A 27899-nucleotide genomic window follows, 5' to 3' on the forward strand; every position below is an offset into this window, starting at 1 on the left:
TTTATTATATGGTTTTCGTCTAAATAATTGTTTCGTATCCCATATTTTTGGGAAAGCTATGGAAGCTTTACATAAAAAATTTACTTGCAAATAATATATTTACCTTAGAAAGTAATTTACTCTTCCTAACGCATATCAAAGAAAAATATTGTTGAGGCACTACATTCACCCCTCTCTCTGTCAAAACATTAAGTTAATAGTCGGACTCCACTGTCCTACGATTGTCTCGAGAAAAATAGCTCGAAATAAATCAAAAGTAAATTTTAAAAAAATGTAATTATAGGAAATAAAAGCAACCACATTTGAACTTGATTTATATTTATTTACAACACGAATATTGCGTTACAATGAAATCAGCACAGTATAAAAATATGGTCAAGATACACTCCAACCTTCAATTTACTTTACAAAGAAAAAAAAATAAAACAGTCTGAAAATACGGAATGTGGATGAACATGGAATATGGTGTCGGCTTATAAAACTAAAATAGTTACAATTGGTCTTTTATTTTAAGGCATTTCACTTAGAAGCAATAATATTAGTTGTCCGATTTCTTTTAAGTCGTAACATTTGTGATTTTAAATCTAGAACTCAATTATACATATTATTGCAACCAAGTTAGGTACAGGCAGTGAATAAAAATATAAATGCTGAAAATTCTTCACAGCAAAGAATTTATAAAGACTTGAAAATCACTATATAGACTGAAATCCCAGGGCCGCCAGACCTACGTTATTATAGCAAAACTGAGGCCCCTGGGATCTTGGACTAATATAATGTCACTTAAAATCTAGACATTTTGGGGTTATATTAGGAAGCAATAAAATAAAATTTTATTGTGCGATCTCAAAGCCACTTATCGTCGTATAATAAAACTACAGCAAATACGCAACGTTAAATAAAAATTTCTTCGAGAACAAAAACACACAACACTCAAAAATACAATAACATCTCTAATATTGATGATACTCTTATCGAAACCAATATCTGAATCATTTGCAACTGGGATTTTTATATTTTACAATAAGAATAGAAAATAATATATAAACACTTTTTAACTTGCTTTAATAATAATTCATAAGTACAAAATTTTCGATTTCGAAATTTTCAGGTTAGTCAAAGTTCAATCTGTACGAGTGAATTTCAAAACGGTACACAGCTTAACTCTATGGGACACATTTTGACCATTAATTAAAAAACTACAATTACAATTATCACCAAACTATTCCCTGGGATCATCATGTCGTCCACAAGGTTCCTACAAAATTTCAGAGCTGTAGGTCTATGAGTGGCATAACAGCGAAACACACTTTTAACCAGTAAGAGCTTTCCTTCATTCAGCTCAATTATTTGCTTATTATTAATAGTACCAGTTACAAATAATACAGATGTTGTTAATAAAGAAAAAAACATTAAATAATATGAGAAAATTATGCACCAAGTAGAATGCTAACGCACAAGCTTAACTAAGTCATAGCCTAAATTTGATGTATGAACAAGTATATAGAACTTTGTGTCGTCTGATTGATATTTATATGAAGAATAAACAACATATTGTTTTTGATATTTTAATAAAGAATAGTTTTAATTTCTTTATGGCAATTAATAATAAATATATCAAATAAAATTTTGTGCCAAAATATGTATTGTAATATCCATTTCAAATTAAATCATAAATATGAAACATGTACGTCTATGACCTTGTATGTGCCCTTAAACATACGTAAATATAAAGAAAAAATATATTGAAAACTTTAAAAATTCAACAGAAATTGGGGAACGGGAGTGTGTTAACATTAAGTTTCAGGTTCCCTCGGCCTATCAAGCTGGAATACAGCGTGAAGATATAAATAAATTAGGGAATGGTAGGCCAATACCTCGAAAACGATAAAAAATATCTTTATAACCTGTCAGTTTGTCCATCTACATAATCATAAAATATATTTATCAATATCAATCAGCCGAACAATATCCAAAAGCTACAAAAACAAGCTAGGCTTCTAGCAGTAACCTAATATAATAGCAATAGACTTAAAACACTTAACAGAACTTACTCTTGTACATTGCATATACTGATTTTATTTAATAAATATTATTATTATTTATTTATTGCTCGATTCCTTACACTTTGATTATTAATAAGCTGTGTATTTCTACAAAAAAGGCAGTGAGTTAAACATTTTAAAGAAATCTAATGAACCCCTTTTGAAGATATAAAATATTATTAATAATATTTCGGGATTTTAATGGATTTTAATCTGATTATAAACGATGGATATTTAAAAAACCGTCGCGAAGGTGAATTTGTAAAATTATATAAAATTTGAAAAAAAAAAAAATACTTTACAGTTACATTTAGAACTAATAATAAAAAAAAATCAATCCACTTCCTACTTTTTTATAGACAGTTCGTGACTCAAAAGAAAATATTTCTATTATATTAACAATGGAACCATATTAATAATATGAAAAAACATTAGAGTTCTAAAGGTTGAATAACTATTGTTTGGCTTGTATTCATATAAGCAATTAGCAAATAAATCTTAGCATATTATTGACATTTTTAGCTTATTTAAACAGGAATGTTATATAAACATAAAACAATGGTCGACCATTGCGTCAGAATAAAAAAAACACTTTGTTTAAACTTAAATATGTAGATTCTATCAGTTAAATATATTATTAACTTGTTTATCATGATTTGGTGTCACACCTTACATAGTTCATAATATAACTTTTTAATTTCTGAGATATAAAAAAAATACTGTAACATTACATACTAGTTGTACTTTTCGAGTAGAAAATGTTTTTATTTATTATCTTTTTTGTTTTGTCTTAAAAAAAACTTTTAATATGATATATCTATCGCCCGCGACTTCGCTCTCATCCCTTCCTTGTTACATTCAACAAATGTCTTTATACAATTGTTTAAGCTAAACTCAGATATGTCAATTAGCGTTTAACAGGGATTACGCAGATATTATTATACATAGATGTTATTTAATTTCCGTTATTGCTAATTAAACTGCCTGAGTAATGGCTTTTATGAATAACTTTGTACAGTCCAAGAAAAAAGTCCATACATTATATTTACATTTTTCAAATAAATTTATAAATAATAACAGTAATAAATGTACAAACATAATCCCAAAAAATATACATATAATATTAATTATTATTATTCCAAGATATTGAACCCACTACTCTTACAATCACTTATCACAATGATTTATTATTCTTTTTTATTATTATTCACATTTACAAAAAAACCAAACAGATAATAAAAGATACATTTGAACAAAAATAATTCTTATAGCTATATAAACTTAATATACCCATTAAAGCGATGGGACTTGATAAAAATACTGAATGTATACCAACCACTTTAAAAAACATTTTTCTCTCTCTATAACAGGGTAGGCAAATGGAACTTAGTGTTAAGACACTCCGTTCACCGCGCACTACGCACGATATTGCGAGTTTTAATTTGTTAAAATGAAAACAATTTATTCCCCCGAGTGGGAATCGACCCCACTACAGTCGTACTTACAGTCAGTGGCTGTGCACCACGACGGGAATCAAAAATTAAAAATTATGTTATTTAAAATAAAATATATTGCACATTTAATTTTAAGAATAAGTACTTTGAAGTAGTTTTGTAATTGATATTATTATTTATTATAAATATTATAAAGAGGTTGGAATTGGAATTCGAGATAAGTAGACAAAATTTAAAATCTAAAATATAAATAATATGGAAATTTTAACCTAAAAAGTAAAAGCTGCTATACTATAATATATTTTTTTAGATGTATTGCTCATGTCATATAAATCACCCTTATATTTGGTTGTAGAAATTTCAAATATACTAATTGTGTTCTTATTCTTTTTAACAAAATTACATTTTTAACCCAAATCTGATGCTATAAAATCAAAAACTGAAGAATTTGTTTTACCAAAAGCATTTAGCCAAATAGCAAAATCTAATTAATTTAGCTATATATTTAATTATAAACATTTATTGTTCTACACGCTTGTGCATCAGTCGGTTGCGACACAACTTTGACACTATCACTATCATCACTATCACACATGTCGTTTTCGTAGTTCGTTTCACGCGATGTCCTTATCACTTAAAATGATATATATTTATAATGTTTAGTTCAAGCACTCTACAGTGTGTGGAATATGTCCCTGGCGTTATTCTTTGAATAACGCTTGTAGGAACACTCGCTGAATCAGCTGCCACTGAAATTAGAACAATATTTGTTTATTAAAATAAATCTTTAGATAAGGAAAAAACAAAACCAACATAGCATAAATCAAAATTTGATTTAATTTTGATTTATTCATTGTTAATTATAAATTAAAAATATTTATATAAACTAAATTAATTTTTTATTTATATATAAACTAAAGTATCAAAATTTAGGTATTATTTTTAAGAAATAGGTCTGAAATTCACGAAGCTTCATAGAAAACCTACCTTCTATTGGCCATAGCGCGTCGTTTAGCCGTCTGCCGTTGGTGCTCAAACTCAAAGTCCTCCTCAGTAAGGTTCAGCCGAGGCATGTGGTACATTAAATAATCTTCAGCCAGGATAGCTTCTGGGGGATGTCTGAGGACCTCTAAGGTTTCACAGAGGCCTGATGCCCGTTTGCGGACTTTAGCCGGCCCTAGGGCTCCTGCTAGGACTACTAGCGCTGCTTTAAATAGCACCTGAAAGAATTATTTAGTTTGTTAGTATGGTTTGAAGTGTATGTGTAAGTGAAACAAAATTTTTTTTTAGAAAACTTATAAAAGGCACAAAGTCGGGAATAGAAGTGTCTTAATGGAAATGGAATGTCTTAACATTAGGTTCCGATATTACTTCTGCCTCCCCTCCTATGTACGGGATACAGCCTGAAGCAATAACAAAAACAATATTTTCAATATGTCAAGTATATTCTTATATCTAAAGAAATATGTTCTGTAAAAAAACGTAATTATTTCAATTAACATTTCTTTTCATCTTCAATAATAACCAAAAATATATTATGAGAAAACACAAGACAGATAAGGGGAGATATTTACATCTAAATACAATGCTTGGAGTTTGTTGGCTTGTGAGAGTTAAATGACTTCATAGAAACGTGGGAACTGGCACTTAGGTATTGTTTTTATATGATTTATTATTAACTATTGTGTGAAAAATATTATTTTGGATTAAACATGTTAAATGGTGGATCAGAACACTGCACAGTGAAAATAATTAATTTCTCTGCATAGGATCTATCCAACGATCATCGGGTGTACAGCCAGAATTATTTAATACTTTTATTTCTTCGCCAAATAAAAATATTAAATAATTCCAACTGAATTATTTTTACCAAATAAAAAGGTGAAGCGCGGTGTTGAGTTTACTCAACAGGTAAAGTCAAGGAATTAGGGCAGAAAGTGGATTATGAAGAGTCTTAACAATAGGTTCTCTCTGCCTATCCCGTTAAAAAACGAACCAAAAAAAGTATACAAAGCAAAAAAATAATATATAGCAAAGTAAACAATAGCAGCAGCAGCAGCAGCAGTGTCCGTGTCATTACAAAAATAAAAAAAATAAATAAATATACCATTCACATACAGGAGATAGAGGCGGGATACAGATAAAGGAAACCAAAAAAACTACAAAAATTCTATCGTTACCTTGACCCCCTCACACAGAAAGCAATCCCACACCCTCAAAAGACTATCCCAAGGCAGTGTCCTTGTGAGTGCACAGAGAAACCACTCGGTCGCGTATAGTACAGGTTCGACTCTGTGCTTGGCCAGGTGACGGTGTACCGCTGGCGCAGTGCGACGGAGTAGCGCGTGGAGGATGTCGCCGTCACGTTGGAGGACCTGGGTTCAAATATTTAAATGAGGATTTAGACAAATTAACACAATTTGATGAATTGAAAATATTATTTTTTTAAACAATTCAATTGAATAGATTTTAAGGTGATACATAAGCAAAACTTATTATATAGCTCACCCGGCAGAACTCAAATTTAAATCAAACACACCAACCTCTAATCCAGGGTTATAATAACCACTAAGGTACTTGTCGCTGATGCTGACGAGGCACCAAAACGCCTGTACCGCGGGCATGTGCATCAGGAGGAAGGCAGCCACGGGCGCCTGGGCTTGGAAGTATCCCACTTTGGGGTTTAGAACAGAGTAGGCTTTTAGCACGCAGAATAACTCTTGTTGGCTGGAATGAAGACACAAATTTCTGATTATTTTTAACATTTCACACTGTTATTCCACACTAAAGAAAATAAAAATCATACACATTTCCAAGAGAGAAACGGTTTCAAAGGGGGTTTACGTCCCGCGACGTCCAAGAAAATTACCTACTTTTTAAACAAAGTATGCAGTATTATTGATAACTATGTAACAAAATATATTATTTTTATTCAAACCACTATGATATCAGCCATCAACGTCAACCAGATACAACGCAGATGTTCCATCATTTTATTAATAATATTGTTTTTCAAATGATTTAGATTTTAACAACAGTCGTGGCGCAGGGGCACAAGCGTGTGATTAGCAACGCAACGGTTGTGGGTTCGATTCCCAATCGGGGTAATTAATTATTATTTTTTTAATGTTTAGGTACCAAGGTAAAAGCCCGATGTTGAGTTCCACTCAACACACAATGCCTAGAAAATTCGACGGTAAGTGGGACGTGACACTGATTTAATGCTACAAATAATATAAATTTAAAATATAAATATTGTAATACGATGCAAAGGAAGTCTAATTATGTCACTTTTCCGGCAAACGGTCGTAAAAATTCACCATTAAACAAAACGCGACTGTTTAATTAATTAAATATTTTAAAACACTCAGTGACTGTGAAAGTTTCACATTTTCATTTAACATTAATAATAAAGATTAGACCAAGAAAGTCTCTCGCATGCGAGCGCTATCGCTTCAATCGCAGTGAAATATTGTATTTACAAATTATTATTAATTTTAAAGTTTATTATAATAATAGTAATTCATAATTATTTTTAGAGATCCAAAATAAATTAGCTTCACGCTTTATCCCGCACACAGCAGGGTAGGCAGAGGGAACCTAGTGTTAACACACTCCGCTCCCCACTTGGGATCATTTTTATAGATCAAATAATGAAAAAAAGTATCTATATAAATAACATTGATAAAGCCGATGACACACGCGTGACTGGAGACTTACTAGCCCCTTTTAAGATGTTATAAATGCTGTTTATATTTTTTAGACCCTGAAAAAACACTACTACTACTAGGTAAACTTGTTGAAAGTTGATTGACTCATATATTTTTGTGTATTTATTACATATATTGATATTTTGTTTAGGTTGTTGCTGGTAGACAATGCTTATTTTATACATATTTTTTTTATGCAATAAAGAATTTTAAAAAAACATTACAAACAAGAAACCCCCTACAACGCATCGTATAACAAAATCGGGGATGTACTCAGTACATACATAAACAAACCCAATTTATGTAAATATTATAATTTATACCGAACGCAATTAGAAACCACACATATTGCGGTTACTTAGAAACTTAATTACAATTATTATATGAAGAACATCAATCGACCTAAATATAAAAAAATATATAGGCAATAATATGTTTATAGAGGTCATACGTGGCGCAGAAGTGTGATCGTAAAGGCGACAGGTTTTGGGTTCGATGCCCACTCGAGGGAATTAATTATTATTTATTGATATTTTCATTTCTTCGCTCTGACATCAAAGCGAAAAGCCTGGCGTTGAGTTCCGAAACTCAACGCGCAATGCCTCGAAAAATTCTGTGGAAATTGGGGAACGGAGTATCTTAACACTAGGTTCCCTGTGCCCCTACCCTGCTGTATGCAGGATACAGCGTGAAGCAGATTTATTTTATTTTGATTTGTCATGTTTATAAAGTGTACCTGTCTTATCTGTAAGCAAACGGAACAAATGACGGTAACATTAATTTTCTTCAATAGAAACGAATGGAATTTTCTTATCGTATGTACCTATGTTAGTGGGTTTAAATATCAGCGTGACGAGAGCAACTAGTATAATAAAATGATTTTATATGCAAATATATACAAAAAAAGGCCAACGTGATAAAAGAATATAATATTAAATTAACATTTGACTATAACAATCATATTGGAGGCATAGAATTGTACCATTAGTCCTAACGTTAGATACGATTACGTGTATAAAAATTTTGATAGTTCTATATAGAACCCACCGAATAAAGAAGGATAAATATTTAAATTATAATACTAATTTAAAAATTTGAAATAAACATATTAGACACGATCAAATTAATAAGACGCCAGTAGTTGCGCAGGGACATAAGCGTGAGACCGTAAACGTCGCATGTTGTAGATTCGATTCCCACTCGAGGTTATGGAATATTTAATATTTTATTATCTTCTCTCTGGTGAAAGCGCGGCATTGAGTGCCTTCAGTCAACGCGCAGTGAGGAGTGTCTTAACACTGAGCTCCCGCTACCTATCTTGTGGAATACGTGAAGCTGAGAAAAATCAATTAAAATCTCTGATCTCGAATATAATTCTATATTAATAAATAAATAATAAAATATAACTTACCCAAGACCTTCTTCTCTTATAAACATTTCGTGATAAGGAAACTGTCGGTGCAAATCTTTTCTTATGTCCTCCATACATTTGGGGTCGCCGGGGGCCTTTAGTAGTTCTTCGTATTCGTCTGGATGCTTCTCTAGCAGTAACTGACCACCGCATAGGTAGAGCCATGCTTTAGGTCTAACTGAGGCAGGAATACCTAAAAAAAGTTTAAAACGATAAGATAAAAATAAATTTATCACAATTTTTTAATAATTATATAGCAAACTGAAATACAAACAAGAAACTTAATAAAAAAGAACAATAAAATCCTTATAATGCAGTGGAACAAATTATTTAGGCTAGAAGTGGCGCTGGGGCACAAGCAGCAGCTTATTGCAAACGTGCCAGGTTGTGGGCTCGAATCCCATTTGAGGAAGTGACATATTAAATATTCTCATTTCCTCGCTCTGGTAACGAGGCCATCTCTTTGCCTTTCCCCCTAACATACATAGGAGAAACTAACGAGGTTATCTAAATCAATACGGACGTAGAAATAAAAAGGTTATTGGTACATATATTTGAATTCTGCATCAAAAAAACGAAAGCAGGATTTGAAATCGTGCCGTTGCAGAAATTCCAAGAGCTCTAACCATTAAAACTATATATTCACATTCCGTCGCAACGAATTATTCACATTTTTTTTTTATTTTCGTTGGGCAGAATCCGGTTTTTTATAAAGCTTAAATATTAAAGCAAGATATTTTTATATAATTATTTTCCTTTATTATATGAAAATATCTTGCTTTATTTTATTGATTTAAATTTATATTTATAATAATTTTCGAGTGTTTGTTCAACCCACGAACTTCACGTGTTCTACTTCATTTTAACTTGTTAAAAAAAACATAGTCTATTTAAAATTTAAGTAAGTATATTTATTCTCACCTTTCCGGCATCTCTCCCGCACCTTCTTATAGTTTTTGCTCATAAAAGCCTCCCAGTTGTTTAACATTCGTAGCCATTTTTGTTCTCTTTTTAATATTGTGCTTGGCGACAGAGTCCGTTTTCTAGAACAAATAAGAATACGTTAAAATCTTAATGAATATGTCAAAAAATGGCGCCAAAACAAACATTTAAAAATCGAACAACCCGTTTTGGACGCCAAATCTATTAGTAACTTCATTATCTGTTGGGTCACAGCCAAGATAAAACTCAAAACAAATAAACATCTGACCCACTAACGACTTATCACTATGCTGATAATCTGTTAATTTTGAAGAATAGATAAGAATTAAACTCATTAAAATTTATTAGCTGACTTTTGTTAATAAATTCATAAGTATTATACTATAGGGTTCTCTCTTTCTTTCACTTTCACGCTGTATCCTGCATGTAACAGCGTAGATAGAGGGAGCCACACTTTCCGCTGAATTCTGGAGGCATTGCGAGTTGAGTGGCGAAACTCAACGCCGCGCTTGGCCTCGTCACCAGAGCACAGATATGAAAATATTCAAGACCGAATCGAACTCACAACCTGACGCGTATAAAGTCACACACTTACGCCCCTGCGCCAGGCCTGGCCTCGAATTTAGGTAAATACCCACCAAATACATACGAATAATGATTAGGAGCTGATATAAAAACCAACCACAACATGTGTGTCACATGAGAACTATCTCTTATCAAACAACTCGTGTACAAATACTGCAAGTACTATTAATCGTTCGACAAATTAGTTTTTATATGGTAAGATCGACATGCCATTCTTTGATTGCTTTCTGTTTTCCTTTAAAGTAAATCTCAGGGTTTTATTTTAAAATATATATGGGGACTTATAATACTATGTATTTATATAACGGCGGTGTTGACTTCCGCAATTTAACAAACAAAGGTTCCCAGGTTCCCTCTACTTATAATGCCCAAATCAATGGTCAAAAACAACAAAGTGCAGCAGCAGTGGGTCAACTTCGAACTATACGAGGTTTATTATTTCTCTTATATCGTTATTAGTTAGATTCCCTATCGGAAATTGAATAATTCCCATCTCTTTACGCTGGCAGGACAAAAGTACGGCGTTAAGTTCCACCACTTAACAACCCTTGCCCCGAATTCAAGTGAAAAGCGAAAAACAGAATTCCTTAACATCAGGTGGATAAGAGGACGCGAGATAGAGCCTGAAGCTAAAAAAAAGAAGATAATACACCATGTAAACATACCATCTTACACAGTTTAATTTCTTAATAAGGCAATATATGGTTAATGTCACGAAAGCAATTTTCGCACCGCCACGGTATTCCGTTATCGGATATCGCGACCAATGGAACCGTTATCGCGGGTTCGATCGATACATGGCTGTATGACTTACTCATTGTTTATAACTTCAATTTGCTTTTTTAACCGACTTCTGTAAGAAAAGGAGGTTATCAATTCGACTGTATTTTTTTTTATATATAAGTTCAAATATAATGTGACGATATAAAATTGTTTTTTTTTAGTTTCACGCTATACGCCATTATATCGCAGGTTCAGCAGAGGAAACCAAACTCTAGTCTGTTCCGAATTATTGAAACTGCGTGTTGAGAGGCGGTACTTAACGCCGCAAAATTGTATTTATTAAAATATTTACCGCATTTAGGGTAGCAGGAGATACCAATACATGAAAAAACCAACTTTTTTCTGTTCTTTGCACTGTTTTATACCACCACAAGTTCTTTTAACTTAAAATTATAATTTTTTTTCTCTATATTTTAAGTTGATTTCATACGCATTACACTGCCTATAAATCAACATGATGCATTACAAATCACGTAGTAAAATCATTAGAAAAACATTAAATCATTGAACCACTTCAGCATTACCAATAAATAACCGGATTGCAAACATTCGTCGAGCACCGATTGCTAACAATGGATTATTATCAAGTGGAATTCGTCATATATTTTCTAGTGAAAATATTTATAGAGATAAAAAAAAATACAGTCGAATTGATAACTTCCTTCTTTTTGAAGTCGGTTAAAGACGCCAGTCGTAGCGAAGGGGCACAAAGGTGTGACTGTAACGCGATAGTTGTGGGTTCAATTCCCACTCCAAGAAATAATATATTTATTAAAATTTATTCGCTATGGTGTCGAGGCGAAGCGCGGCTTTGCGTCGGCCACTAGATTCCTTCTATCTACCCTGCTGTGAGAGGGATATAACGTGAGATAAAAAAAATGCGCGAATTTTTATTAAAAACAAAATGTACATTTCCAAGAGAGCCACTCGTTTCACCGCAATAAAAAGTGCTTAACCGAGTTTATCTTTGAGCCGTATAATATGCACAGCTTGGCTCTACGTTAAAACTAAAAGTTTATATGTATATTTTAGCTTTTAAAGTTTAGATTGTAGCTTTACGCGGCGTTGAATTTCGCTATACAACACGCAATGCCTTCAAAATTTGGCGGAAAGTGGCAGAATACAGTGTCTTATTACTAGGTTCCCAGGTAGCCGCTGGCTACCCTGCTATGTGCGGGATACAGCGTGAAATTTCTGTAATTATTTTTATCATAAATATAAAATTACCTATATAATAAAATAAAAATATATCAGCTTAAAAAAACAATATGAATAATCAAAGAAAACAATACCTACAATACTATAGCACTTGGACAAACAATACAGTCAGTATTAATGTGAATCAGTGGATAAGAAAAAAAATCGAAAGTGCCTAGGTAGGTATAAAACTTTAGTGATAGATAAGACATATTCCATATGCCTACCAATAATTGATAGTGAATCAGAAAACATATTAGATTTACGACTGCCTGATAAGCCTTTCCTTGGTATATTACTAACTTTTCAAAAATTGAGACCGACGTGGCGCAGCGGCACAAGTGGGTGGGTTCGATCCCCACTCGAGGAAGTGAAATATTTATATACGTTTATATTACCATTTCTTCGCTCTGGCGTCGAGGCAAAGCGCGGCGTTGAGTTCTGACTCTCAACACGCAATGCATCCAGAATTCGGCAGAAAGTGGGGAGCGGAGTGTCTTAACACTAGGTTCCCTCTGCCTACCATACTATGTACGGGATACAGCGTAAATCTGATTTATATTTTTTTAACGCTTTAGTCCATGAAACGTGGACCTATCATTAATTATTGTTATATAATAATTTGTATAAAATATACTTTGCTAACTTAATTAAGCCTGCTTCACTTAATTCAGGAGGTCAGAGCTCAATAGAGCTGTTATTAATTCAGTTAAGAAACACATGTTCTGGTTGTGTGTACAAATCTCAATATAAATAATTTTTTCATTGCCATTTAAAATGTTTTTTTTTCTTAGCCTCACTCTGTATCCACAGCACAGCAGGGAAGGCAGAGGGAACATGTTGTTAAGACAATCTGTTCCCCATTTTATGTTATTTACTCCATCACTCAACATACAATGCCTCCAGAATATGGCAAAAACTGGGGAATGGCAGTGTCTTAATGGAAATGAAGTCTCTTAACCGTAGGTTCCCTGTGTAAAGCTAAAACACACACAAAAAATATTGACTTCATTGTAAAGTTAAAAAAATATTGACCTCATTTCAAATGAAACATTAATTACAATTACCATAAATCAGTTATTCATAGGCAAATGAAAATCGTCTTCTCACTAAAGTAAAGTTTTATACTACTTTCGATTTTTTCTCTTTTCCACAGTCGCAATAATAGTCATTGTGCTATTTAAAAACAGTTTACAAATACCAAATATATAAGTAAAACCAGTTAAATACCAAGAATTTAGGTCATTTATGTTAAAGTAATTGAATTTCATCGCAATGAGCTATGTATGTAATGATTTTGGCGAGTCTTATTAACTTGACACTGACAATGATGTCATTATTTAATTACAAGGATTATATGTCAATGCTAGTGGTTACATATTGGCGATAGTAAGCTTGTTTATTACTGGCAGGGTAGGCAGAGGGAACCTGAGAACCGAGTGTTATGACACTCCATTCCCACTAAAGTTAAGACACTTCCATTTCCAGTTTTCGTCAAATTCTGGGGGCATCGCGTGTTGAGTGGCGAAACTCAACGCTACTCTTCGCCTCGACACCAGAGTGAAAAAATTAAAATATTCAATATTTCATTTCAACAAGTTAGGTAATTTAATCAAATATTTATTATTATTAATTTTATTATTTAGTTACAAAAGTACATTGATGGAAAAGAAATTTTAACTTTCACCATTAGTTTATTAGAACTGAAATAAATAACAGGTATTTTTTAATTCATGTTCAATTATTTTAAAGAATTCAAAAAGAAACATTCATTTTGCTATTATTAATTTTTATAATACCTATACCAGGCAGGTAATCTAAAACCAAACACTTCAAGGCTGATGGAGCTATTAAATTATTTTCTACACTAGTAAAAAAATTCTAACTTACAACACATGGGAAATTGTGAAACTCAAGAATAATGTAAAAGTTCCTTAGCTAGCTTTATGAAGTAAACAAATACAAATATTGTCATATTTCAAATTATTATATTGTCTTATTCATTGTCGCTTAGAGTGTAGATCTGCTAAATCTTTTTCTTGTTTTATCATCAAATATATTTTTATAACATTAAAAAATGTAAACAAAATTAACCTATATTTTGTTCCATATAATTAAATTAAATCAGCATGGTATGCAGAGGGAACCTTGTGTTGTAAAACACTCTCTTCCCCACTTTCCGCCGAATTCTGGAGGCATTTCGTGTCGAGTGGCAGAACTCAACGCTACACTTTGTCTCAACACCAGAGAGATGAAATGAAAATATAAATTTAAACAGATATCCTATCCTATCCTATCCTTTCCTAGAATGGGGATTGAACCCAAAACCATTTGATTTTGCAGCACACTGCACCACATGCACCACAACTTGCCTCTGCTACATTTGTTCCATAAATAGATTTATTTCCAAAATTGTAAAAAACTTCAGATATTTTATATATATACTTATAGTTTTGCATAATAGGCTGTTAACAGGTTTACACTCTAAGCTGATGATATCAGTATTGATACCATTGTAATACCAATTATACCAAAAATAAAAAAAGTATTTGAAATTGAAAAACAAGAATTATATATAAACATCATATAAATACATCCTAGCCAGAAATACTATCTGCCCTATTCCCCTACAGGATTTGAATTACAAAAAACAATTGAATAATAGCTTAGAATAATATAACATGATTCATAAACACTGAGTCTAATTCACTTTATCTTCATTATATTACACATAGTTGATAATATAATTTTACCAGAAATTTTACATATGTTTATAAAAAATTGTACTATTATGGTTATTTCAAATAAAATTGTGAAACTTTTAACATTTAACCCTAGCATTGAATTTATAAGCATATATAGTAAAAACTTATGATAATTAAGTTAATTTAAAAATATGGATACTTCCCAAATATATTTATTAAGCAGCTTCACATTTTTCCCCACATAGTCCACCTTTTTCCATGTGGAATGTGTGGAGAAACGCTTTAAAACTCCATTCTCCACATTCTGAGTTAGGAGTGTGAATAAAAATGTGTACAATTAAAATCGACAAGCATAAGGCAAATTAAAGTAGGTCTGAGTGAAACAACCTTCAAATTACACACATAATTAGTATGAAAGAATACAATTACTCACTTCTTACATTCTAATTGTTGACTGCAACAATACTTCACACTGTTTGAAAATTTGACTGTACTTAGTGTTATATGTACATATATAAATGTGAATGTAGCTGTTTATTACTGAAGAAGGTAATTAGTATATGTGAAAGTTTTTACATAATATAAATTTCTTCTCTTACAGAAAGTTATTACTAAGAAAGTAACTCATTTTATATCATTATAATTATTTTATTGACTTGACCCATAAAAATGATAGCATTTTACTAGTTACATAGAAAATTAAGACATTCTTACTTATTATCATCTGTTAGTCTAAATTTTATTACTGTTTTGTATACAAAAACAATTATCATAATATAAGAATATTTTAAAAGATTGTAGAACATAAAACTTATAAATTAACATTTCTAATTTTATAAACAATACTTACGGTTCTGGACTATACTGGGCTCCACCAAAAAATCCATGCCTATCGGGCTGTGTAGTCACAGATGAACATATAGATGCATTATCCTGGTCTCTCTCCCCTCCAGCACTTTTCACGCTTTTTTGTAATGACATAATTACAACATGTAAAATATACTATCACTTATTTTATTATGTAAAACATCACAACAAACACTAATCGACAGATAATCGTGCGAAAACTACAAAACATGCAACTCTTCCGGATGTTGACGCCCGTGGTCAAAATCACATTAACAGTCAGTAATGACTTCACTCGCACAATGTCACGAAAAGTACATATTTACAAAAATTACACAGTTAAAATTATTTACACTGAACAAATATGGCTACGGAACGTGCCCCCAGTTAAAACAAATTATTACTTCGTAGGAAACTGTGGCAGCAAAACTAAAACATTGTGTGTGGTTCGGACACAGAGTGCATTAAAAATTTATTTTTTTAATATATCGCAATACATGGCATATCTCATACGTCATTTTTGTCACACAGATTACGTATTACTAATATATCAAACAATTAAATGGGGTGGATAGAAACTGTTTTAGACTTTGCATTTTATCAATGACTATAAAATAATCTATATAAGTAGTAAGAAGTATAAGTCAATACTGATTTTATATTTGCATAATAGTAAAAAGTGTGTTTAAACCTATAACATATCATAACATAGGTAACTTATATTTAGAAAGGACATACGTTCTTATCGAGCTGCGTCGGAATTCTTATATATTATCGTTTACATTTAATATAAATAAATGAACAGAAATAATTTTAATAATACGCTACGGTATGTACCACATTATATTATTTTTTATTTCTCATACTAATATATCCATTACGATGGACATCACTAATGAAAATAAATTATCAATCTTTGACAGATAGATAACCTAAAATCTTAAACATAAATAAATTTAAAATTACATTCTAGAAATGCTCTTATTGTAAGTAGCTGTATGTATAAGCTACTTATAAAGTAGTACAACTAGAAGTAGTGGGTCAATATTATAATCTGTAATAGAATTAAATGTAATATTAAAAATTAAGGAGAAAGTTATATCATAAAAATGATTTCCCTCAAAGAATTGATGTACCTCCCTAAGCTGGCAAGGTCTAATTCATCAGCGTCTACTGTATTTATAAATAGAAATCCTAGAAACTTGGAACGAATGCGGATTGCTCGTAAACCTGATGGATACCATTTAGAGAAACCTGGACGACAGTACTGGCATAAGTGAGTTCATAAATAAATTAATTGATCATATACAATTATGTTGAAGAAATATGATGAGGGTATAGTCCCTCATTCTCAATTACTTTTGCTTATCATAAATGTTTTATGTATAAATGATAACTTATTCCTTCAGTATCAATTTTAACTATAGTAACATGTCTGTTTATCTAATCTATTAATATTGGTATTATTTTCAGATTAGCTCTTACCGTATCTAACAGATTAGTAAAAGCGGAAGTAATTCACTTTGTAAATGGGCCTACAATTGAAGCAAAAACCTCTGAAAAAGCCTTACGCAATCAACTTTATAGTATAACTGATACATGTGCTTATAAAAATCTTGGTAAAATTTTTGCACAAAGATGCTTAGAATGTGGCATTACTGAATTGTATTGCAACATGGAAGTGCCCGAGGGAGGAAAAGTTGAAAAGTTTTTGGAAGAAGTTTCTAAAGGAGGAGTTAGGCTGGAAGAATCGAATGTATATAAAAAACCTCAACCATGGGACATGCATAGACCTGAAAAACCATGGGAAGTTACAGAAGAATAAATATTAGATGTAAAAAGTGTTGATAATTATGTTTAGAATTAAAAATATGTATAATACATAATTGTTTTATCTTTACCACAGTAGAACTTTGATTATCCGGTTTAATATACATTTAATATACCTCTATTATAATAAACATATATTTAACTTTTTTATCCCATTTATTAGGAAACCTAATGTTATTAGACAAATAGTGTTAACATCAACGAGATCAACTCTACTACTATCAAATACTCAGTCACACACAGTTCACAGCTCCACAAAAATATCAAAATTCAAGACTAGATATAAACTTAAATATTTAAATTGAATGTTAACTTTAAATTATGTTCATTTAAAAATCAAGTAATAATTTATATTTATTCCTAATATTTTGTAATGGTAACATTGATAATTATTTTATTCATGCATAAATGTAACTTTCCAGGATAAGCATTTGATGAAAATTTTATCCACTAATTTAAAAAATATCAAATAAAAAAGTTTAACACTAACATATTTTGAATAAATAATGAAACCTATAAACTACCTATAAATATTACGATTTAGGAAAAAATGAACGCAACTTTTGTTTTTTGTTAATAATTTCGATAATTAATAAAGTATCAATTTATAATGATATTAAAATATTTATAATTATTTGTTATGTTTGTAACTAAAAAGATTACAATTTATATTAAAAATATCATCATCATTTTATTAAGTTTCTTTTTGACTCCAATGGAAAAATGGCGGAAAGCATGATGGCGTCTTTTTCTTTTCAAATGAGTACGGAGCTGTCAATCTAGCCGCTGTCTCTTTCTCTCTTATGGGTTTTGCCGTAACACAGTAGGCACGCGTAGTGATCAATATGTCCACGTGACCTGTCGTCAGTCCAGCTCCATTCGCAGGTCGCGTAATTGCAAATGCAAAATGTGGAAGCGCTTGTGTTGTTCTAAACTCATAATATTTTGTAGTTAAGTTTGTATTATGGTGTTAAAATGCCTGCATCAATTGGTGTTAATTTACGTGTCACTGGCCACTGCAGCCAGGGTGGTAGAAAGTACATGGAAGATTTGTTTTCCGTTGCGTATCAACAAACTGAGGACGAAAGAGACTTGGAGTATGCTTTTTTTGGAATATACGACGGCCACGGGGGAGGCGAGGCTGCGGCCTTTGCTAAGGAGCATTTGATGGACTCGATCGTGAAACAACGACAATTTTGGTCTGATAATGATGAGGATGTGCTCAAAGCTATTAGAAATGGTTACATGTTGACCCACTTGAATATGTGGAAAGAAGTAGGTAAATGTCAAATTCCAGATTCATATTATATTATTACGAAAGTGAAACAGTTTTCGGCAAATATGCCTCGAGAAATTGTTATGGAAGGAGTGAATGTTCGGAACGTTTCGTTTGACCTTGTTTGTAATATCTACTCATTATTTTTTCAAAGTGCTTTGACATTGAGTCAACAAAAGAATTCCTAATGATCGTTGTTTTGTTTTTAGCTTCATTTGATTATATCTATGACCACATTACCAAATATAATATTACACAAGTACTGAAATCCTCCCACATCTTGCCAAAGTGAAAGCTGTTTTACCAGTTTGAGGTTTTTATATAGATTCATGTTGCCTTTTACCAAAAAACTGCAATACAAAGGTCAAGAGTTACAACATATAATGTAAAGTGTTACTAGTATTATTAAGTTAAAGATTCATTTCTTTAGTAATAATGTAGGTTGACAATATTATTATTGTCAACATTTAATAATTATCTTATATACTTACCTGATTTACTTAATTTTTAGAAAAATGGCCCAAAACAGTAACAGGATTGCCAAGCACTGCTGGAACTACGGCTAGTGTGGCATTTATACGTCGAGGAAAAATATACATTGGTCATGTAGGAGATTCGGCTATTGTTCTGGGCTATCAAAAAGATGGTAAAACATATTTTTAATAATTAATGAAATATTATAAAACATTAATATTGAAGCCTATTCACAAATAAACTCAATTAATCATCAAAATTCTATGTCAAAGTTGAAAAAGTTCTTAATTTTATTTTGTTTTATGTTTAATGATTTATTAAATAAAGAGTATACATAATTTTCCTGTTTATAATTACAGGAAAATAATATTTTAGCAGTTTTGCTGTGTTATTTGTTGTCTCGATAGGTATAATTTAATAATAATTATGAAATAATTTTTTTCATATATAAATTTTAAAGTTATTTTCATAGGGGAATGGAATGTATTATATCCTCTAAATACCATATGAAAATATTTGTAACTGTTTTTTTAATGAAATAATAACAAAAACAATAATAAAATTATAATTTTAGGTTGTGATGACTGGGCTGCCAAGCCATTAACATTGGATCATAAACCAGAGTCAACAGCAGAAATTGAACGCATACAGAGATGTGGTGGTAAAGTTATATCAAAAGCTGGTGTGCCCAGGGTCGTGTGGAATAGACCACGACCAGGGCACAAGGGACCAATTAAAAAGAATACTCCTATGGATGAAATTCCATTTCTTGCTGTTGCACGCTCGCTCGGCGATTTATGGAGTTATAATCCCCAAAATGATGAATTTATTGTTAGTCCTGATCCTGATGTTGGAGTTCTGACTATAGATCCAACAAGATTTAGGTAAATATATGTTTGATTGAATGTATGTAATTTCTTTTAGTTTATTTATTTAAAAAATATTCCATAATTGAAGGATTTTTTAATATAATATAAATTAAGAAATATTTCATATTATTTTATTTGGCGTCACTCAAGTATTTCACACATCGCAGGGTAGGCAAAGGAAACCTGGGAACCTAATGTTAAGATACTCTGTTGCCATTAGTACAATTCTGTTTACCAATTGAGGCATTGCGTGTTGAGTGGCGGAAACCCCACCTTGCAAGCTATGCTTCTATGCCACAACGGCCATAGTATTCATAAGTTATATTGTTCTAAACATATATTTTTTCTTTTGCAGGTGCCTTATTTTTGGCACTGATGGTTTATGGAATATGATTTCACCTGAAGGTGCTGTTAGTTTAGTACAAGCTACTGAAAAACACAATGAAGCAGCTCTAGTAGGGGGTGGTGGAAACCAACCGAGGGACTGGCTCAATCCTTCTAAAAGTCTAGTGGATCATGCTTTAGAGAGGTAAGATTTTACCTGATAATATATTTCATATTTAACATATCATTTTTAAGTTACACAGTAATAAAGAGAAAAAGAAACATAGGAATGAAGTAAAAAAAGAAATTGTTTTGTTGATTTTTCCAGCTAAGGCTAGAGATAAGGATAAGGATCAATATTTAGTGTTGATTAATTTAAGATGTTACAGATGTTTTAAAAAAATATATCTGTAACATCTAAATTAATCTTAATACATTATTGATCCATTTGTGCTGTAGAAAAATTTAAAAAGGAAACTTGTTTTCAGATGGTCTAATACACGCATGAGGGCTGACAACACATCTGTGGTAACACTGATGTTAGACCCTCCAGGTCCCCCCAGAGCTACAGTATTGCGTTCGAGAACAACAGCACAGAAGCCACAGTCTATCATACCATCAACTGCCACTGCCTCTAACGTCGGGGCTCCTCCACCGCCTGTCAAAGTTGAGGACCCAAAAACTGACGCCACAGCCGAGAGTGACACCCGGCAAGTGCCTCAAAATGGTCTTACTATTATGACAAGGTACTCTGATGTGGACAAACCTGTCCCCTCTACAGAAGATTCTGAAAGAACAGCACCTTTGCCGCCATGTGCAACACTCGATGGCAGGTTTTCAGTGGGACATAAAGAAGAAAATGTTCGCGAGGATGATATCAATGTTGAAACAGAAGCCATTAGTAATTACGGCAACCCTGCAGAGTCATATTTTATGGCTCGCTTACTGAATCGTTCCCGTATAGTCAACACATTGTGTGATGTGTTTGCAGAGATAGTGAACAGCCAGGCATTGAGAAATAATTTGGAATCACATGTTGGTTCACCACCGGCCGCCACCGACGTACCGCAGGCGGCAGGCGGCGACACGCGCGTCATCCTGCCGCCGCCGTCCGCGCCGCCCGAGCCCGGGGGCGAGCCAGGCGCCGCCGGCGACGCGGACGACGTCCGCATACAGATCAACGAGGTCTCCTCTAGCTCGCCCACCGATGCGCCGCCGCGGCCACGCGCTCGTCGCCACCCTCGCGCCGAGCCCGCGCCTCCACCGCCGGCACCGCCCGTCGCGCCCCCCGCGCACCACCGCGTGCTGCGCTCGCACCACGATGCTGAACCACCACAGCGCCCGCGCACCCGCCTGACGACGACGCGCGCACTCCCACCGCCAGCGCCCGACCGCGTCGTCATACTGACGCGCCGCGGCCCCGCCCCTGCGCCCGCTCCTCCTGTATCCGCGCCCGCCGCCGCCGGCGAGGAGGACGCGCGCCGGTCCACGCGCTCGCAGCTGGCGGCAGCGCGCGCGCACGCCACGGCCGCGGGAAACTCCCCGCGCGCCCCGGGGCCGGTGCGGCGGGCCCCGGCGGCGCGGCGGGACGCGGCGCGGGCGCGGTCCAAGGAGAACCTCGGCGTCGCCCGCCGCCGCGCGCGCGCCCCCGCCGCGCCGGTGCCGACCGCGCCCCCGCCCCCACCGCACCGCGCGCGCCGCGCCGGTAGCGCCGAGGTGCACTCGACGACGGGAGAGGCCGGAGGCGCGGGCGTGGTGCCGGAGCGCGCGCTGCGGTCGCGCAACGAGGCAGCCGCGCCGGCGCCGCGCGCTTGCAAGCGGGCGCGCGAGGAGGCGGCAGGGACGGGGGCGGAGCGCTGCTCGCGAGCTCTGGGCAAGCGCGCATTCCCGTGGGCGCCGGCGCTGGCACTGCGCAACCGCCTGCGCCGGCGCCTCGTCAAGTAGCCGCGTCGCCGCCAGTTGTGTTATGGTTACCTGTGAGTGTAGATTGCAACGGTGCCTTCTAGTACTGCCAAAGTACTTTGACTTTTACTATATATATGTAAGATCCAAAGATGACTGCGTCGTATACGGTTAGATTTCAGTTGTTATATGTATATGTTTTCATTTTACCGCTAGCCTCGTTTCATATCGATACAGCATATCGCACCTTTAATAAAAATAGGAACAACACTAAAAAACTATTTGAAAATTGATATGTAAATTTTTAACTATTAGCACACTATCAAAATATACAATCATAACATTCATTTTCGAATTTATTTTGTTGTTTATATTGTTGTTAGCTTATTCTTCACATTAGTGTAAGTTATTTCTTTTTATTATTAAACGAGCGATATGTTTCGTGTTTGTTGTCTTTTTGCTGTTTAAATAGTCCACGATTAGAATATTATTTCCGTGAGAGTAAATGTGTAAGCGTCGTTTAATAATATTATATAGGTCTCGTCGACAGTAATCAATAGTACAAAGAAGTAAACTGCTTAGTTAAATAGTAAATGAAAGTGTGGACCAGACGGACAGGAGTAAATATTTATTTTGTCTATATTTATAGCACTTATCGTGTTGCATTTAATTCTAGGCGAATATGAAAATTTAATTTTCATAAACATCATGTCAACTCAGAGGCTACATAGAAACGTTACACTGCATATTATATTAATGACAAGGACATAAATTGTTTCACAAAATAAAGATTTTTATTAAAAAAAATATGTTAAAATATAAATAGAAAAAAAATTACATTAATATACCAAGAGTGCTTTCTTAAAAATTATTTAAGTAATTGATATAGTAATAGAATATATAAATATGGAGAATATTTTTTGTACAGTCGTCACCAAAATGAAAATTGTATATTGTATCGGTAAAGGAATATTTTTTCTATGCAAACATAATGTTAAGAATCAGAGGTTATTCTTTTATGAAAGGAATTATTTGTGTACTTCCTAATCGACAAATCTTTATTAAGTTTGATAGTTCCATAGTAACATTGACGTCAATTAGCAAAGGAAATTATTTTGTTGACCATACCATAGACTGCTTATTAGATTATTTCCAGAAGTGTGAATATTTTTGCTACGGTTACGAAAACTCTTGGTGCTTCTTACTACATTACTCACTCTAAAACACCAATGCTTTTTTTTATTATTATTATTTGTGACATTACCATCTTATTATACAAACTGTATAAATAATATTATTGTGATCACGGAACCATTGATTTATTTTAAAGACCAAAAACGGTTTTGTGTACTGCAATTTTGTTGAGTATTTTTTTTCATAGAAATTTATAGAGAACATGATCTTATTACGATAAGGATTTAGATTTTTTATTATATAATAATAGTACATAATGTCCATGGTTGTACATATGTGTACCTCTTTGAATAAAAACTATTTAAAAAGTATATATTTAATTGATTTGAACAGAAACTATTGGACGAGTTTTGTGCGAGGTGTTGAATAGCGCCCTCGGGCTAGTATGTAATTGCATTGTGCCTCTTGTTACCGACTAACCGAAAAAAAAAAACATAGAGAAAAATGTTTTTTGATAAAATGAGATATTATATGTATTTTTTATTGAAAATAAAATTTTATGATGTGTAAATTAGGTTATAAAAGATGATATAATATAATTTGTTAAGATTATATGTGTTAAGGTTTTTTAGAAAATTTCAAGTTGAATCACACTCTACGTATGGGACGTATGGGAGTCGTCCGTGTGGCTTAATGTTGAGAACTAACATTAACAAAAGGAAAAATTTAATTTTGACTATAATGGATATTATTTTTTTAATTTTATTAACAAAAGTAATAAATTATATATTGGGAAAGTTTTTTTATATTAGCGAAATTAATATAATTTATTCTTAACATATCGTACCTTTGCGAAAATTTTACCATTGTTTAAAAAGGTTTAGAATTATAAATATATTGTAGAGTACCAAAAGCAAGATTCCCATACAATGTTAGTTATACGCAGTTTGTTTTTCAGTGTAAAGTTTTACATGTGACGGGGTGTTAAGTTTATAGTTTACGTGAGTATGCTAGCGTTTGTATTCGTTGAGGATAAACATTGTGATGTGAAACATGGTGGTTACGTATATTGCTAAAGGAGATGGGTAAAGCTGAAACAAATTTGTGACTATACATATTATTGATAACTATTGAAATAAAGAACTATTGTAGACTTTATTTTTTGATTTAAATAAAGTTTGTATTAAATATATCGACTTTTTATTATTTCTCGTATACTAGGTACTAATATAGAAGAGGAAAACGTTACGTTGTTAAACTCTACATTTAACTCCCTGCTTATAGCTACTAAAATAATACGATATATGAATTCTATTTGTGCTACACTATGAATGCGGAAGCTGCTACGTTCCCCAGTCCCCAGTCCTCCGGACATGAATGGACAGCAACCCGCCCGTAGCTCACATCTGTCTCTCTCCCGATCACCCTACTATTTCACATCGCTAGGTTATAACTTACAGTTTGGGCGCGCGCTCTAGCGTCCTGTCGCTTCCCACCCGGCGGCTCTCGGTCGTCAGTTACGCCACGAACGTACTAACGTCGCGTGTGTTTCGCACTATGTCGGTTAATTAACGTGTTTTCGCGATATACTGAGAAAATAATTGTAAATAAAAGGTTATTTCGAATGTGTTTTACAATTGACAAAATATATATAGAATGCCGGTTTTGGTTTTGACTTGAAAAAACGCGGGAAATGCTCGGTATTTTTTTTCGTGCGTGCGTTTCGTTTATCGATCGGGTCGCGCTACTGCATTGCACCGGTGCACGGTGATAATGGATTGTCCTGTTGTTTATGTGTTTTTTGTTTTGCCTTTATTTTTATATTGAATGGTTAGAGCTTGATGTTTCTAATTAATTATTTAAACTAATGGAGTTTATATTATTTTAGTAATTTTATATTATTTTAGTTGTTGTTTGTTATCGATATATTAAATGTCCTTTGAGACCCGGATCACGAAACAATTTTATTATTATCGTTTTGACGAGCACGCATTCTCTATGTTATCTAACTGGCTCTACCAGTTTTTTTTGTTATTATAACATATTCGGCAATTTACAATGTGCTGTTTCCATTTCGAGTAGCTACTAAAAATAAATTATAATCGAACGATACGAATTTAATTAAGTGTTTTTTTTAGAATTAATTGATGAGATAGAGTTAAAGATATCAATCAATATAATATTGAAATATTTTTTGCTTCGTATATATTGGAAATATGTAAGTTAGCTTGTAAATAAATCATTTGTTGTTAGAAAATGATGTCTTCCAATTGGATTGGTAATTGAAGACCTACAAAGTAGTCTAAGAGTGCGTCGCCTATATTACAAATAGGATTTATATTATTATAGTTTATTTTATTTTTGAATTCGTCGGAAAGAGAGGAACGGAGTGTCTTAACACTAGGTTCCGGTCTACTCTGCTATGCGGGATATAGATAAAGCTGATTTTTTAAATTTTTATTTTCGAGATCAATATATTTCTAAAATAAAACGTCGAAAATAATTAGTCTTTTTGTACTTTCTACAAGTGAAAAAAAGATATACGTAGTGCACTTATAGTTGAAGATAAGTAAATAGAGGATTAAAGTCAAGTTCAGACTACTTTATATGATACGTTAGCTGTCTCGGTAAATGAGTTTGTAGGTTTCTAAAGCGTGACAGTCACAAACTATAAACAAATATAATAACTTAGTACAAATTAAATCAGCTTCCCGTTGTATCCCGCATACAGCAGGATAGGCAGTGGTAACTTAGTGTTATTATACTTCATTCCCCACTTTCCGTTGAATTTACCGAAGCATTGTGTGTTGATTAGCGGACCTCAACGCCGGGCTTTTTACCTTATTGCCAGACTGAAGACTAGATAACTTAGCAGAAATATAACTAATTATTAATATAATAATAATAAGTTTAATTAAGTCCTCTTTGTAGTGTATAGATAACGTGACCATTCTTTTTCTCTTTTAAACGGGACAACGTTTATTTTTCGTTAATAAGTTATTTTAAATTATTTTTAACTATTGCATTACAAAGTAAATTTTATTTTTTAACAGTAACTTCCAATTTCTTAGGTAAAATTAGAATGTTTTTTAATGTTTTCGTTTTTTTTAGTAAATTATTTCATTAGCTTTTTTGACAATGGCGTACAGCAATAATTAACACGGTGAACTTATTGCGACCGAACAAATTTAAGTGCTATCTAGAAATACGGGACGATCTCTTTCAAAACGAGACGTCATATTATGTAATAGATTATACCAGGAAACAATAATTATAAGCAAACACAAATAATATAAGAAAATATTTACTTACTTGTGTAATATGCCACATATAATGTTAGTGAACTTACAAATTCTACTCCCTATAACTCTATTTGATGTTATTTTTCACGCATTTTGCGTATTTTGTGGGGTTGGCGAAGATATTATCTGCTTTTTGCTCCAGCGTAGTGTATTTTGTGAGGGAACCTAATACCATATGTCACCAGGGAAACGTTACTTTAAATTCTTTATTTTTTTTCCAAAATAGTTTCACCTACAATGAATCACACTTGGGACATCCCAGCGCTATAACGACTTATTTTAAAGAAATATTCAATACTAATATTTAGTTAGTATTCAAGAATTATTTCAATTAGTTTTTACATTTTTCTAAATCTACATTTATTAATAAGTAAAAAAAAAAAACAATATGACGCCATTATAAAAAATATGAGGTCGTCGTGATTCGAGTGGGTAGTCGGGAAAATTAAATATTATTTATTAATATTTTAATTCTTATAGTTCTGATAATAAAGCAAAGTGCTGTTTCGAGTTCCGCCACTCAACACGAATGCTTTAAGTGGAGAACGGAGAGTCTTAACAATAGCTTCCCTCTGTCCTGCTATCAGCGTGATACAAGGTGAAGCTTTAAAAAAAAAGAAAAAAAAAATCTTGTATAATAATATAATCGACATTTGTAAATAATGCATAACAATTTGTGTGCACCCACAACGAGGAACACGTTCACGATCTAAATACGCTAGTGACGCAAACTGCAAAGGAAACCGTACAGCGGCATTGTTGTGGACAAAAGATTACCTTATAATAGGTTGGAAACACTGATTTATAGTATAGTTATTTTGTATTTTATGTAATTCTTTGGGAATAAATACTTTAGAGCACTCGCTTTGGTGTCAAGGTTAAGAGCAGCGGTGAGTTCCGCCACTCAACACAACAACAACAACACGTAATCCTTCTCGAATTCTGCAGAAAGTGGTGTCTTATACTAGGCTCCTTCTGCCTAACCTGCATCTTACGGGATAGAGCGTGAAGCTTAAAAAGTGAATATCTGTAAAGTCCTAGACAATAACTATTCATTTCATATGACATGGAAGTCATGACGCTATATTTAGCTGTCGCAGACTTGTCTAA

General features: G+C 33.2%; 4 protein-coding genes across 5 annotated transcripts in view; 3 read left to right on the forward strand and 1 right to left on the reverse strand.

Annotated features, from left to right (window-relative positions):
* Positions 1-301: 301 nt before the first annotated feature.
* On the reverse strand, positions 302-16158 carry wkd (TBC1 domain family member whacked). The gene is made up of 7 exons (XM_085206121.1): positions 15683-16158; positions 9542-9663; positions 8621-8813; positions 6043-6226; positions 5680-5874; positions 4487-4719; positions 302-4248 (listed from the first exon to the last, which is right to left on the reverse strand). The coding sequence occupies exons 1-7, from the start codon at positions 15811-15813 to the stop codon at positions 4239-4241; spliced, it is 1068 nt and encodes a 355-aa protein (XP_085062247.1). The 5' UTR covers positions 15814-16158; the 3' UTR covers positions 302-4238.
* Positions 16159-16601: 443 nt separating this feature from the next.
* mRpL18 (mitochondrial ribosomal protein L18) lies at positions 16602-17564 on the forward strand. Its single transcript, XM_085206127.1, has 2 exons — positions 16602-16954; positions 17152-17564. Exons 1-2 carry the CDS (start codon positions 16788-16790, stop codon positions 17501-17503), a joined length of 519 nt encoding a protein of 172 aa, XP_085062253.1. The 5' UTR covers positions 16602-16787; the 3' UTR covers positions 17504-17564.
* A 784-nt stretch (positions 17565-18348) lies between these two features.
* Pp2C1 (protein phosphatase 2C) lies at positions 18349-24677 on the forward strand. Its single transcript, XM_085198280.1, has 5 exons — positions 18349-18787; positions 19296-19430; positions 19833-20142; positions 20483-20656; positions 20940-24677. Exons 1-5 carry the CDS (start codon positions 18484-18486, stop codon positions 22393-22395), a joined length of 2379 nt encoding a protein of 792 aa, XP_085054406.1. The 5' UTR covers positions 18349-18483; the 3' UTR covers positions 22396-24677.
* Positions 24678-24955: 278 nt separating this feature from the next.
* The window catches only part of LOC146540682 (cytospin-A-like), a 48672-nt gene continuing 45728 nt past the window's right edge, over positions 24956-27899 (forward strand). Inside the window, exon 1 of one of the 2 annotated variants that reach the window (XM_085198223.1) lies at positions 24956-25101. The gene's annotated coding sequence lies outside the window, so the exon portion shown is untranslated. The remainder of the gene's footprint in view (positions 25102-27899) is intronic. The other variant, XM_085198214.1, reaches the window with a different exon arrangement.

The sequence above is a fragment of the Heliconius melpomene genome, chromosome 2 (assembly GCF_056956725.1).
Source record: "Heliconius melpomene rosina isolate 202511_hmr_F chromosome 2, ASM5695672v1, whole genome shotgun sequence".
Taxonomy (NCBI): domain Eukaryota; kingdom Metazoa; phylum Arthropoda; class Insecta; order Lepidoptera; family Nymphalidae; genus Heliconius; species Heliconius melpomene.